Source organism: Molothrus aeneus, chromosome 31 (assembly GCF_037042795.1).
Source record: "Molothrus aeneus isolate 106 chromosome 31, BPBGC_Maene_1.0, whole genome shotgun sequence".
NCBI classification, from domain to species: Eukaryota; Metazoa; Chordata; class Aves; order Passeriformes; family Icteridae; genus Molothrus; species Molothrus aeneus.
Window position 1 is genome coordinate 1,750,505 of NC_089676.1, and position 14,118 is coordinate 1,764,622.

A 14,118-nucleotide genomic window follows, 5' to 3' on the forward strand; every position below is an offset into this window, starting at 1 on the left:
ACATTTGGGACATTTGGGACACTTGGGGACACTTGGGGACATTTGGGGACATTTGGGGACAGAGGGGTCGGGCTGAGCCGCTGCCACCCCCCCGAGCCGGGGTGGGGGCGGTGTCACCGTCCCCGCTGTGGCCCGCGGAGGTGACACCGCGTCCGTCTGTCCCCGCCGCGTCCGTCTGTCCCCGCCGCGTCCCCTCCCGCCGCCGGAAGGGGCTGGCGCTGCCGCCGTGTCCCCGCGGGGGTCGCCAGAGTCCTCGCGCCCAGGGCGGTGTCCGTCTGTCTGTCCCCGGGGTCTGTCCGTCTGTCCCGAGGGTCTGTGTGTCCCCGGGGTCTGTCCGTCTGTCCCCAGGGTCTGTGTGTCCCCGGGGTCTGTCCGTCTGTCCCCAGGGTGTCCCTGTCCCCCTGGCTGTGTCCCTCCCTGTGTCCGTGTGTCCATCCCCGTGTCCGTGTGTCCATTCTTGTCCCCGTGTCCCTCTGTCCGTGTGTCCATCCCCGTGTCCCCCTGTCCCTCTATCCCTCTGTCCCTCTCTCCCCTTGTCCCCCTGTCCGTCTGTCCCTGTCTCTCTGTCCCTCTGTCTCCCTGTCCCGTGTCCCTCTGTCCCGTGTCTCTCTGTCCGTCTGTCCCTGTCCCCCATGTCCCCTCTGTGGCTCCTGGCTCTGCTGGCCCCGGGGGTCCTGGGGGGTCCCGGTGTCTGTCCCGCTGTCTGTCCCGGTGTCTGTCCTGCTGTCTGTCCCGCTGTCTGTCCCGCTGTCTGTGACACCTCCCTCCAGCTGCTGCACTTCCTGAGCCAGGTGAGACCCCCCCGGGACCCCCCCAGAGCAGCCCCTGAGCCCCCCAACCTCCTCAGGGCTGGGGACACCCCCAGAGCCCCCCCAGACATTTGGGGACACCCCCAAAGCCCTCCCTGATCCCAGGGGACCCCCAAATCCCCCCCCCTCCACCCCCCGATCCCAGGGGACACCCCCAGACCCCGGGGGACCCCCAGATCCCCCCCAGACCTTCAGGGACCCCCCCAAAGCTCTCCCTGGCCCCGGGGACAATCCCAGAGCCCCCCATGAAACCAAAGGCACCCCCAGACCCCCCCTTGTGACCCCCCCTGACCCCGGGCCCCCCCGTGCAGCAGCTCCGGGACTTTGGGGACATCGAGGAGGAGCCCGAAGGCACCGGGGGCTGCCAGGGACAGCGGAGGGTGCGTGGGGACACCGGGGACAGCTGGGTGTCACCCCAGTGCCCCCAGCGCCCAATCCCATCCTCAATCCCAGCTCCCCAATCCCCCAATTCTCAACCCCCCGTTCCCCATTCCCAGTTCCCAATCCCCCATTCCAAATCCCCCAATTCCCAGTTGCCATTCCCCGTTCCCCAATCCCATTCCCAGTTCCCAGTTCCCCTTCCCAGTTCCCAGTTGCCCATTCCCAATCCCAGCCCCTGTTCCCCCAGTTCCCCCACTCGCTTTCCCCAGTCTCAGTTCCCATTCCCAGTTCCCCCAATCCCAGTTCCCCGTCCCCATTCCCCATTCCCCGTTCCCAGTTCCCATTCCCAGTTGCCCATTTCCCAATCCCAATCCCCATTTCCAGTTCCCAATCCCCCATTCCAAATCCCCCAATGCCCAGTTCCCAATCCCCAGCTCCCATTCCCAGTCCCAGTCCCAGTTCCCAATCCCCAATCCCCCAATCCCATTCCCAATTCCCAGTTCCCAGTTCCCAATCCCCATTCCCAATCCCAGTTCCCTGTCTCCAATCCCCCAATTCCAGTTCCCCCAGTTCCCATTCCCAGTTCCCATTCCCAGTTCCCATTCCCAATCCCCATTCCCAGTTCCCGTTCCCTGTCTCCAATCCCCCAATTCCAGTTCCCCCAGTTCCCCCAGTTCCCATTCCCAGTTCCCCCAGTTTCCCCCATTCCCCCCCAGCATTCCATTCCTTCGTCGCCGCCCGGCGCTTCCACCCCTCCCTCCTCTTCCTCGCCACCTTCGACCCCCAGGTGAGCCCGGGGGGTGCTGGGGGGGGCTGGGTGACCCCTGGCACTCCCTGGGACCCCCAAAATCACAAAATCCCCCCAAAATCCCCCCAAATTCCCCCCAAAATTCCCCATTCCAGGCAGCGCTGGGGCTGGGCCTGGAGCGGCCCCGGAGCTTCCGGGGGGGCCCCGAGGACCCCTCCCCAAGGGACCCCTCCCCAAATCAGGGCCGGTTGCCATGGGAACGGGATGCTGAGATGAGGGGGGTGGTACGGGAAGCGGTTGCCATGGGGATGGAGTTTCCATGGGGATGTGGTTGCTATGGGATTGTTGCCATGGGGACGTGGTTGCCATGGGGACGTAGTTGCCATGGGAGAAGGTCACTAGGCAGTGATGGTTGCCATGGGGATCGGGTTTCCATGGAGATGTGGTTGCCATGGGGACAGGTTGCCATGGGAAGAGGTCACTATGGGCTGGTGGTTGCTATGGCGATGTGATTACTCTGGGATGTTGCTACCATGGGGATGTGGTTGCCATAGGGACGTTGTTGCTATGGAGATGTGGTTGCCATGGGCACAGGTTGCCATCGGAAGAGGTCACTATGGGCCGGTGGTTGCTATGGGGACATGGTTGCCATGGGGACGGTTGCTATAGGGATGTGGTCGCCATGGGGGTGAAGTTGCCATGGAGACAGGTTGCCACGGGCAATAGTTGCCATGGGAACAAGTTGCCATGGGGATGTGGTTGCCATGGGGATGTGGTTGCCATGGGGATTCCGTTGCCATGGGAACGGCCGAGTCTCATCTCCCCCACCCCATTTCCCCCCCCTCCTTTTCCCACGGGGGTCTCCCCGCGGTCTGGGGGGGCCGCCCTGCCCCGGGGGGGTCCCGGGGGGGTCCCGGCGAGGGGTCGGGGGCGCTGCCGAGCCCCCCCCGCGCCGGGCAGGGTTAAAGCCCCGGGTGCTGCCGGGAGATTCCCGCATTTAATCCCCCCCCGGATCATCCCCCCCCCCCCGCGCCGCGGCCTCAATCCCGAGGGACACCGGGACCCCCCCGCCCCCCCCCACCCAGAGCGGTGACACCGGGGGGGTCCCGGGGGGGCTCATCCCCGTCACCCCCTCCCCATTCCCGCCTGTTCTGGACCCCCCTAATTTGAGCCCCCCCAAGCAGCACTCGGGGTTTGGGTGGGGGGGGGGGGCAGCGGCTCCTTGGGGGGAGGGGAGGGGGGGGTGAAATTTGGGGGTGCCCCTCACCCCCCCCCCCAAAACCCCCCCAGGGTCCCTCTGCGGGAATTCAGAGCTCAGAGCACGGCCGAGAGCTGGGTGAGTGCGGGGGGGTCCCGCCATCCCCCCCCTCCCCGTGACCCCCAAACCTCGGGGGACACTCGGGGACCCCCCCCCCACGTCACCGTGACCCCCCCAGGAGGACGCCCTGGACGGGACCCCCATCGTGGCCTTCGCCGAGGGGGATGATCCCGGTGAGGGGGGGCGGGAAGGGAATTGGGGGGGGGTCCCTGGGGGTGGGGGGGGGTGTCTCAGATTCCCCCCTGAACCCCCCCTCTTCGCCCTTGTCCCCTCCCCCAGACGGGTTCGAGTTCGTGGAGACCCTGAGGGAGGTGGCCCAGGACAGGAGGGACCAGCCCGACTTCAGCATCCTCTGGATCGACCCCGGCCATTTCCCGGGGGTAACGGGGCGGGGGGACACCCCCACAGCCCCCCGGGGGCTCTGAGCCCTCTGTCCCCTCCCCTGGGACAGGCCCCGACCCCTCTGTCCCCTCTGTCCCTCCCCCAGCTCGTCCCCACCTGGGAGGACACCTTCGACATCGACCTGACCCGGCCACAGCTGGGCGTGGTCAATGCCACCGACTTAGTGAGTGTCACCCCCGTGTCACCCCCGTGTCACCCCCGTGTCACACCCGTGTCACACCCGTGTCACCCCCATGTAAACCAATGTCACCTCCATAGTCAATGCCACTGACCATGTGAGTGTCACCCCCATGTCACCCCCGTGTCACCCCCGTGTCACACCTGTGTCACCCCCATGTAAACCAATGTCACCTCCATAGTCAATGCCACCGACTTAGTGAGTGTCACCCCCGTGTCACCCCCGTGTCACACCCGTGTCACCCCCGTGTCACCCCCATGTAAACCAATGCCACCTCCATAGTCAATGACACCGACTGTGTGTCACACCTATGTCACCCCCGTGTCACTCCCACGTCACCCCCGTGTCACCTCTGTGTCACCCCCATGTCACCCCCGTGTCACTCCCGCGTCACCCCCATGTAAACCAATGCCACCTCCATAGTCAATGACACCGACCGTGTGAGTGTCACCCCAGTGTCAGCCCAGTGTCACCTCTGTGTCACCTCTGTGGTCAATGGCACCGACCCCATGAATGTCACCCCAGTGTCACCCCAGTGTCACCCCCATGGTCAACGTCAGTGACCACGTGAGCGTCACCCCCCTGGTGTCCCCCACAATCTGTGTCACCCCGGTGTCACCCCAGTGTCACCCCAGTGTCCCCACGTGTCCCCTCTGTCCCCCCGTGTCCCCAGGCCAGCAGCGTGTGGCTGGACATGGAGGATGAGGAGGATCTGCCGGGGCCTGAGGAGGTCCTGGAGTGGCTCCAGGAGGTCCTGGAGGGGGACACTGGGGATGGTGAGGATGAAGATGATGAAGATGATGATGAAGATGAAGACGATGAAGATGAAGATGATGACAATGATGACGATGATGATGATGAAGTTGATGCTGACTGACAACAATGACAACAATGATGATGGTGACGATGATGATGAAGATGACAGCAATGACGATGATGGCAATGACAATGATGATGAAGATGATGGCAATGACGATGATGATGATGATGATGAAGTTGATGACAATGACGATGCTGACTGACAACAAGGACGATGATGATGACGGTGACGATGATGATGAAGATGATGGCAGTGACAATGATGGCAGTGATGATGCTGATGACAATGGCAATGACTGACAATGATGATGACGATGATGATGATGATGATGACAATGATGACTGTGATGACGATAATGAAGATGACAGCAATGACAATGGTGACGATGACAATGACGATGACGATGACTCCGAATGACAACGATGATGATGACAAAGATGATGACAATGACAACAACAACAACAACGATGATGATGATGATGATGGCGACGATGATGACAATGACAGTGATGATGACAAGGATGATGACAATGACAATGATGATGATGATGAAAATGATGACAACAATGACAACGATGATGATGATGATGATGATGATGATGATGATGATGATGATGATGATGATGGTCATAAGGCCATAAAGCCCCCAGAGGACCAGGCAGTGTCCCCAGGGGATGGGGATCCCTGGAGATGGGCGAGATCCCTGCATGAGATCCCTGGATGGGATCCCCCAGACAAGGTTCCCATGGGAGATCCCTGGGTGAGATCCCAGTGCCAGATCCCAATGCCAGATCCCAGTGCCAGATCCCAATACCAGATCTCTAAAGCAGATCCCAGTTTGGAATCCCAGTATGGGATCCCTTTAGTAGATCCCATTACTAGATCCCAATGTGGGATCCCATTACCAGATGCCGTTACAAGACCCCAATACCAGATCCCAGTATGGGATCCTTACCAGATCCCAGTACCAGATCCCAGAGTGGGGCCTCTGCTCCAGGTCCCATAGTGGGATCCCATTACCAGACCCCAATTCCTGACCCCAATTCCAGACCCCAATACCGGATCCCAGCTCCTGATGCCCTCCCGGGCCCCTGTGTGACCACGTCCCGCCCTTGTCCTCCCCAGCCCGGGCGGTGACACCGCGGGGACCCCAAATCTGGGCCGCGGGGGACCCTGGGCAAAGGGGGGAGGGCGGGGCGGCTCCTCCCGCCTGACCCCGCCCCTGCAAGCCCCTCCCCCGACGACCCCGCCCCGTTAAGCCCCGCCCACCCCCGCTCAGAGCGGCGGCACCGAGAGCCCGAGCGGCGGCACCGGCACCGGCACCGGCAGCGCCCGCGGCCGGTAAGTGCGGGCAGGGGGAGGGGGCACCGGACCCACCGAGCGACCCCCGGCCCCACCGGCGGCCCCGCGGCCGCTCCGGCACCGGATGGACCCCGCGGCCGCCGCCTCCATCCGCTCCCGGCGCCGCTCCCGGGGCCGTTCCCGGCGCCGCTCCCGGGGCCGTTCCCGGTGCGCTCCGGCGGCCCCGAACCGCGGCGATGCCCCCCCCCCGTTCTATGTGACCCCCCCCGCCCCACGGAGCATCCCCCGCGCTCCGGCGATGCCCCCGCGGCGGGCAGGAAGGGGTTAACGGCGCCGGGGGTCCCGGTCAGGCTCCCCCGGTGCCCCCGGTCCTCCCCCGGTGCCCCCCATCCCATCCCCCCCCCGCTTTCACTTCCCGTTTCGCTGCCGGGGGGGCTCGAACCCGTGACACGCTGGGGGGGGGGGGGGGGAAGGGGGGGACACTCGGTGCCTCCCGGGGCCCACGCGGGACGCGGGACCGGCCACCCCCCCCTCCCCACCGTGTCCCTGTCCCCGCCACCCCCGGTGTCCCCATCCCGGTCCCGGTCCCGGTCTCGGTCCCGTTTCCCCATCCCGGTCCCGTTTCCCATCCCGGTCCCGCTCCCCACGCGGGACGCGGGGTCCTTTCCCCCCCCCAGCCCCACCCGAGCCCCCCCGTGGGTGTCCCCGCGCTGTCCCCGCGCGCTCCCGGTCCCGTCCCGTGCCCGCGGTGCCGCCCAGTGCTCCCAGTACCGCCCAGTACCGGCGGTGCCACCGCATCCCCCGGGACCGGGCGGGCTGACACCCCCCGGACCCCCCAAAAACGCTTTTGGGGACATTCCGGGTTGTGAGGGGGGGGGTCCCGCGCGTGGGGAAGGGGCGCGCGAGGCCCAGCGGGGCCAAACTGGGGCCAAACTGGTCCCGAACTGGTCCCGAACTGGGCCGCGGGAGGCGCCGCTTCCGCATCCCCGCGCCGGGACCGGGCGGGGGCCCCGAAAGGGATCAGGACGGGGCGGGATTGGGGAGGGGGGGGGGTCCCGGGACTCAACGCCCCCCACCCCACCCGTGCCCCATCCCACGGAGCGGCCCCGCGTGGGGAAACTGAGGCACGATCGGGGTTTGGGTGTATGGGGCGGGGGGGGGGGGGGGAAGGATCGCGCCCAGCTGTGCCCCAGATGTGCCCCAGCTGTGCCCGGGGATGCTGCGGCCGCCGGGCAGGGCGGGACCCCCGCGACACGCGTGGGACCCCCGCGACACGGGGCGGGAGGGTGGCGGTGGGGCAGGGCGGGGCGGCGGGGGGGGCACAGCCGTGTCCGTGTGTCCGGAGCCGTGTCCGTGGGTCCGGAGCCGTGTCCGTGGGTCCGGGGCCGTGTCCGTGGGGCAGGACAGAGGGGTCGGGGCTGGACAGTGGGGTCGGGGCCGTGTCCGTGGGTCCGGGGCCGTGCCTCGCATTCCGGGGGGGGCCCGGGGGGGCCGGAGGCGGCCGCGCCGCTCCCCGAGGCACAAAGGGCCCCTTGTCCCCCACGCTGCGTGGGGGGGCTCGTGGGGGACGCTCCCCCCGCCTCCCGCTCTCCCCAACCCCCCCCAAAAACACCCCCGAAAGGGGGGGGGGTGGGCACGGCCCTTGGGGGGGGGGGGCAGCGATGGGATGGGCGCCCCCCAAACCCCCCCACGGGGGGCACCAAGGCCGGGGGGCTCCGTCCCACCCGTGTCGTGCCCGCCCCAAACCGGGATTGATCCCCCCCAAAAACCCCCCGAGCCCCCCGCCCGCCCCACTGAATGGGGCCCCGCGGGGCCACGCCCCTCGTGAATATTCATGAGGCGCTTTGCATGAGAAACGTGAATGGGGCGGGGGGGGGGGTCCCACGGTGTGGGGGGGTGGGAAATACCCACGACGCCCCCTCCCCCCGGTCCCATCGCGATCGTTTCCCGGTTCGGGGGGGCCGGGCCGGGCCTGGGAACGCGGGAGGGGCGGGAGCGGCGGGGGGGGGGTCCCGGTCCCCGCCCCCCCCCCGGAAGGCCCCGTGTCCGGCCGGGGCTGAGTCATGGGCGGCCTTAAAGGGGCCGCGCGCTCGGACACGGGGCGGGGGGGATGGGGGAGGGTTTGTGCGTGGGGGGAGGGGCGGGGGGCTGGAGGGGGGGGGAGGGGGGGCAGTGTTTGTTATTGGAGAGGAGCGTGGGGGGGGCGCGGCTGTGTGCGCGTGGGGGGGGGCGTGGGGGGAGCGTCTGTTCCTGAGGGGGGGGGGGCGTGGGAAGGTGTCGGGGAGGGGGAGGGGAGGGGAGGGGGGGGGTCTCACGTGGGGGGGTGGGGGAGGGGAGGGGGGGGTTGTTTACCGAGCGCAGTCACGAGTGGGGGGGTCCGGGGTGGGGGAGGGGGGGGCAGTTGTTGTTTACGGGGAGTCACGAGGGGAGGGGGGGGTGGGGAAAGCGGCGTGGCCGTGCCCCCCCCACCCCCCCCCCACCCCCCCAAAATGGGTGCGGGGTGCGGGGTGGGGGGTGGGGGGGGGGAAGGGGCAGGCGGGTGATGCGTTGCCGTGGCAACCGCATCCCTGAGTGGGCGGAGGCGTCTCCATGGCAACGGGGACCGGCGGGAGAGGGGGGACAGTGACCCCCCCCCTTAGATACGGTGGACACCCCCCCCCCCCAACAAACACAGCGAGAGGGGGCGGTGGGGATCGGGGTGAGTGTGCAAAGGGGGGGGCAGAAATTGGGGTGAGTGTGCAAAGGGGGGGGCAGTGAGAAGAGGGGGTGAGTGTGAATTTGGGGGTCAGCGCGAATTTGGGGTGAGTGTGCAAAGGGGGGGTCAGGTTGTGCAGGGGGGGCTGCGCAAGGGCAAGATGAGTGTGCAAGGGGGGGTGATGTGAAGCCACGGGCTGAGTGTGCAAAGGGGGGGTCACTGAATTCGGGGTGAGTGTGCAAAGGGGGGGGTCACAATTTGGGGTTCACAATTCGGGGTGAGTGTGCAAAGGGGGGGGTCACAATTCAGGGTCAGCGTGTAAAGGGGGGGGGTCAGTGCAAAGCAGAGGTCAGCGTGAATTTGGGGTGAGTGTGCAAAGGAGGAGTCAGTGTCAATTTGGGGTGAGTGTGCAAGGGGGGGTGGCCGTGTCCAGGGGGCTCCGTGCGAGCCCCCCCGCGCTCGGGGGACACGGAGCCGCCGCCGCCGCCGGTCCCCGCCCGGTCCCTGTCACATCCCGTGAGCGTCACATGAGTCACGGCCGGGGGCTGGGCTGGCACCGGGGCTGAGCGGTGACAGCGGGGACAGCGCTGGGGACACTCATAGCACCATGGACGAGGCTGGGGACACTGGTGACAGCAATGGACGACATCTGTGACACCAGTGGCTGAGGCTGGGGGCACTTGTGACAGCAAGGGACGAGGCTGGGGACATCTGTGGCACCAGTGACTGAGGCTGGGGACACTGGTGACACTGCTGGCTGAGGCTGGGGACATTTGTGACTTGAGCAGCTGAGCTTGGGGACATCTGTGACACCAGTGGATGAGTCTGGGGACTTCTGTGACACCTGTGGCTGAGGCTGGGGCTGGGGCTGGCACTGGAGACTGAGCCTGGGGACACTGGTGACACCTGTGGCTGAGGCTGGGCTGGCACTGGGGACAGCCCAGGGACACTCATGACATGAGTGGCTGAGGCTGGGGACATTTGTGACACAGGTGGCAGAAGCCAGGTTTGGGACCTGGCACTGGTGGCTGAGGCTGGGGACACTGGCACTGGTGGCTGAGGCTGGGGACACTGGTGACACTTGTGGCTGAGTCCCCTGTCACTCGTGGCACGTGTGGCTGAGAGCAGGAGCACTCCTGTCACCCACGGCTCTGTCCCATGTCACTCGTGTCACCCATGGCACCCCTCACACCCCGTGTCCCCCAGCCATGGCCACGTCCCCTGTCCCTCGTGTCACCCCAGTCCCCCATGTCAATGTCCCTGGTGTCCCACGTGTCCCCTGTCCCCGGCTGTGGCCATGTCCCTCCCTCATGTCACCCCTGTCCCCAGACACGTCCCAGTCCTGTGTCCCCCGTGTCCCTCATCTCCTCCGTGTCACCCTCCATGTCCCCAGCCACAGCCATGTCCTCCAAGTCCCATGTCCCTCCTGTCCCCAGCCATGGCCAAGTCCTGTGTCCCTCATGTCCCCAGGTGTCCCTCACAGACCACGTTCCATGTCCCTGATGTCCCCCTGTGTCCCCAGCCATGGCCGTGTCCCCATGTCCCTGATGTCCCCTGTGTCCCCAGCCATGGCCAAGTACCAAAATCTGCTGGAGGAGCTGGGCCAGCAGAGCCATGTCCCCATGTCCCTGTGTCCCCTGTGTCCCCAGCCATGTCCCCATGTCCCTGCTGTCCCCAGCCATGTCCCCATGTCCCTTTTGTCCCCTGTGTCCCCAGCCATGGCCGAGTACCAAAATCTGCTGGAGGAGCTGGCGCAGCACAGCCATGTCCCCATGTCCCTGATGTCCCCTGTGTCCAATGTCCCCCATGTCCCTGCTGTCCCCAGTCATGTCCCCATGTCCCTTTTGTCCCCTGTGTCCCCAGCCATGGCCGAGTACCAAAATCTGCTGGAAGAGCTGGGCCAGCAGAGCCATGTCCCCATGTCCCTGTGTCCCCAGCCATGTCCCCATGTCCCCATGTCCCCAGCCATGTCCCCATGTCCCCGTGTCCCTGTGTCCCCAGCCATGGCCGAGTACCGCAGTCTGCTGGAGGAGCTGGCCCAGAACAGCCATGTCCCCATGTCCCTGTGTCCCCAGCCATGTCCCCATGTCCCCGTGTCCCCTGTGTCCGATGTCCCCATGTCCCCGTGTCCCCAGCCATGTCCCCATGTCCCCGTGTCCCTGTGTCCCCAGCCATGGCCGAGTACCGCAGTCTGCTGGAGGAGCTGGCCCAGAACATCACAGCCGAGGACCTGGAGCAGCTCAAGTCCGCGTGTCGCGAGGACATCCCCAGCGGGGAGGGCGACGCCATCGCCACCGGCCACCACTGGTTCGCCTTCCTGGAGCGCCACAGCAAGCTGGACCGAGGTGTGACACCCGTGCCACCACCGGCACTGTCCCCTCCCCGCGCCCCGGGGCTGCTCCAGCCCTGGGCTGGTCCCCATCCCGCTCCCCTGAGCCCTGGCCCTGTCCCTGTCCCCATCACCTGAGCCCTGTCCCAGTCCCTGTCTCCTCTCCCAGTCCCCATCCCCATCCTGTCCCCATCCCATCCTTGTCCTCTCCCCATCCCGTCCCTCCCCTGTACCCCTCCTTGTCCCCCTCCTTGTCCCCAACCCTGTCCCCATCCTGTCCCCTCCCTGTCCCCATCTCTGTCACCTCCTTCTCCTCATCCCTGTCCCCATCCCGTCCCTCCCTGTCCCCATCCTTTTCTCCATCCCTGTCCCTGTCCTCATCCCCATCCCTGTCCCCTCCTTGTCCCCATCCCTGTCCCCATCCCTGTCCTTGTCCCCGTCCCCTCCTTGTCCCCATCCCTGTCCCACTCCTGTCCCCATCCCCTCCCCATCCCTGCCCCCATCCTGTCCCTCCCCATCCCCTCCTTTTTCCTATCCCTGTCCCCATTCCTGTCTCCCTCCTGTCCCCTCCTTGTCCCCCTCCCATCCCCATCCCTGTCCTTATCCTGTCCCTCCCCATCCCCTCCTTCTCCCCATCCCTGTCCCCTCCCTGTCCCCATCCCTGTCCTCTGTCCCCTCCCCATCCTGTCCCCTCCTTGTCCCCATCTCTGTCCCCATCCCCTCCCTCCCCTGTCCCCTCCTTGTCCCCACCCACGCCCCCTCCGGCCCCCGCGGCCGCAGCAGCGCGGGTGGCCCGAGCCCAGCACGTGTCCCGTGTGTGTCCCGTGTGTGTCCCGTGTGTGTCCCCGTGTGTGTCCCCGCGCTGTCCCCGCGCTGTCCCCGTGTCACAGACAACCTGTCCTACATCGAGCACATCTTCGAGATCTCGCGCCGGCCGGACCTGCTGACCAAGGTGGTGCAGTACCGCACGCAGGTGCTCAAGATCTCCGAGGAGGACGAGGTGGACACCAAACTCACGCGCATCCCCAGCGCCAAGAAGTACAAGGGTGAGAGGGGACCCGCGGGGACGGGGACAGCGGGGACACGGACAGCGGGGACAGGCAGGAAGAGCCGGGGATGTCACCCAGGGACAGGCGGGGATGGGGACAGCCAGGGACAGGGAAAGGGACAGGGACAGCCAGAGATGGGGATGGGGACAGTGGGGGACAGCCGGGGATGGGGACAGTCAGGGACGGGGACAGGGAAAGGGACAGCTGGGGACAGGGACAGGCAGGGATGGGGACAGTCGGGGACGGGGACAGGGACAGCCAGAGATGGGGATAGGGACAGTCGGGGACAGGGAAAGGGACAGGGACAGCCAGAGATGGGGATGGGGACAGTCGGGGACGGGGACAGGGACAGCTGGGGACAGGGACAGGCGGGGATGGGGAGAGCCAGGGACAGCCGGGAACAGGGACAGGGACAGGGACAGCCAGGGATGGGGATGGGGACAGTCGGGGACAGCCGGGGATGGGGACAAGGAAAGGGACAGCTGGGGACAGGGACAGGCAGGGATGGGGACAGGGACAGCCGAAGATGGGGATGGGGACAGTCAGGGACAGGGAAAGGGACAGGGACAGCCAGAGATGGGGATGGGGACAGTCGGGGACAGCCGGGGATGGGGACAGTCAGGGACAGGGACAGGGAAAGGGACAGCTGGGGACAGGGACAGGCGGGGATGGGGACAGTCGGGGACAGCCGGGGATGGGGACAAGGAAAGGGACAGCTCGGGACAGGGACAGGCAGGGATGGGGACAGTCGGGGACGGGGGCAGGGACAGCTGGGGACAGGGACAGGCGGCGATGGGGAGAGCCAGGGACAGCCGGGAACAGGGACAGGGACAGGGACAGCCAGGGATGGGGAGAGCCGGGGATGGGGACAGGGACAGGCAGGGATAGCCGGGGATGTCACCCAGGGACGGGGACAGATGGGGACGGGGACAGGCGGGGACAGGCGGGGATGGGGACACCCATAGACAGCTGGGGATAGGGACAGGGACAGGTGGGGACAGTCGGGGATGGGGACAGGGACAGCCAGGGATGGTGACAGGGACAGGCAGGGATGGGGACAGGTGAGGATGGGGACACCCAGTGACAGCCGGGAACAGGGACAGGGACAGCCGGGGATGGTGACAGGGACAGGTCGGGACAGGGACGGGGACAGGGACCCCCAGGGACAGGAACTGTCACTGTCCCCAAGCAGGGACAACGACCCCTCCCCATTTACCCCTGGGTAGGGACAGGGACCCTCAGAAAGGGTTGGGGACACCCGGGCTGGTTTGGGGACACCCGGGAGGGGTTGGGGACCCCCGGGAAAGGTTTAGGGACCCCCCTCCCATTATCCCAAAGCTGGGACAGGGACGCCAAGGGGGGATAAAAGACCCCCCCAGAAAGGGCTGGGGACCCCCGGGAGGGGTTGGGAACACCCGGGCTGGTTTAGGGACCCCCGGGAGGGGTTGGGGACCCTCTGTGGGGTGGGGGGGGACACCCCCAGACCCCCCTGACCCCCCCGTGTCCCCCCCTCCCCAGACATCATCCGGCAGCCCTCGGAGGAGGAGATCATCAAACTGGCCCCCCCCCCGAAAAAGGCCTGAGCAGCTCCAGGAGCCCCCCCCGCCCCCCCCCCAGAGCCCCCTCCCCACTTTTCACCCCTGGGGGGGGGGAGGGGAAGGGGCTTAAACCCCCTCCCCAAAATGGGGGAGGGGGGGGGAATTGGGGAAAGGAGGGGGGGTGAAATTCCCATGGGACCCCCACCCCAAAAAGGCCTCGATTTGAGGGGGGGGTGAGGAGGGATGGGGATCCCCCCCCAAATGTGGGTAAGTTGAGGGGGGGGGGCATAAAAAATGGGACCACCCCCCCTCCCCCCCCCCCCATTCCAGTTTGGGGGGGTTAAAAGTATTGGGGACCCCCCCCTCCCCCACTTTAAATTTTGGGGGCACAGGGACCACCCCAATCCCAGTTTGGGGGGGTTAAAATTATTGGGACCCCCCCCCCAATTAAATTTTGGGGGCACAGGAAATCCCCCCACCCCAATTTTGGGGGGTCACAGACATTGGGACCCCCCCACCCCAATTTTGGGGGTCAAAGACATTGGGACC

At 66.5% G+C, this 14,118-nt stretch overlaps 2 protein-coding genes across 3 annotated transcripts; both read left to right on the top strand.

Annotated features, from left to right (window-relative positions):
- The first annotated feature begins 632 nt into the window (after positions 1-632).
- CASQ1 (calsequestrin 1) lies at positions 633-5,244 on the top strand. The gene is made up of 9 exons (XM_066567961.1): positions 633-689; positions 771-791; positions 1,121-1,189; positions 1,907-1,977; positions 3,229-3,274; positions 3,375-3,429; positions 3,536-3,636; positions 3,744-3,821; positions 4,510-5,244. Exons 1-9 carry the CDS (start codon positions 633-635, stop codon positions 4,711-4,713), a joined length of 702 nt encoding a protein of 233 aa, XP_066424058.1. The 3' UTR covers positions 4,714-5,244.
- PEA15 (proliferation and apoptosis adaptor protein 15) lies at positions 4,958-13,657 on the top strand. Of its 2 annotated transcripts, XM_066568129.1 has the most exons (4): positions 5,912-5,997; positions 10,825-10,998; positions 11,873-12,028; positions 13,550-13,657. In XM_066568129.1, exons 2-4 carry the CDS (start codon positions 10,827-10,829, stop codon positions 13,612-13,614), a joined length of 393 nt encoding a protein of 130 aa, XP_066424226.1. In that variant the 5' UTR covers positions 5,912-5,997; positions 10,825-10,826; the 3' UTR covers positions 13,615-13,657. The 2 variants fall into 2 exon arrangements, 1 of the variants encoding a protein (XP_066424226.1); XR_010785191.1 differs by lacking the exons at positions 10,825-10,998; positions 11,873-12,028; positions 13,550-13,657 and adding an exon at positions 10,655-10,818 and having other exon boundaries at positions 4,958-5,997.
- The last annotated feature ends 461 nt before the right edge of the window (positions 13,658-14,118 follow it).

Bases quoted from the DNA above. Each gene is read 5' to 3' on its own strand.
- CASQ1 (XM_066567961.1), top strand. From the start codon at position 633: ATGTCCCCTCTGTGGCTCCTGGCTCTGCTGGCCCCGGGGGTCCTGGGG. The intron at 1,190-1,906 runs GTGCGTGGGGAC...ATTCCCCCCCAG, and splicing joins GCTGCCAGGGACAGCGGAGG to CATTCCATTCCTTCGTCGCC. The intron at 3,430-3,535 runs GTGAGGGGGGGC...CCCCTCCCCCAG, and splicing joins CGCCGAGGGGGATGATCCCG to ACGGGTTCGAGTTCGTGGAG.
- PEA15 (XM_066568129.1), top strand. From the start codon at position 10,827: ATGGCCGAGTACCGCAGTCTGCTGGAGGAGCTGGCCCAGAACATCACA. The intron at 10,999-11,872 runs GTGTGACACCCG...CCCGTGTCACAG, and splicing joins CCACAGCAAGCTGGACCGAG to ACAACCTGTCCTACATCGAG. The intron at 12,029-13,549 runs GTGAGAGGGGAC...CCCCCTCCCCAG, and splicing joins CAGCGCCAAGAAGTACAAGG to ACATCATCCGGCAGCCCTCG.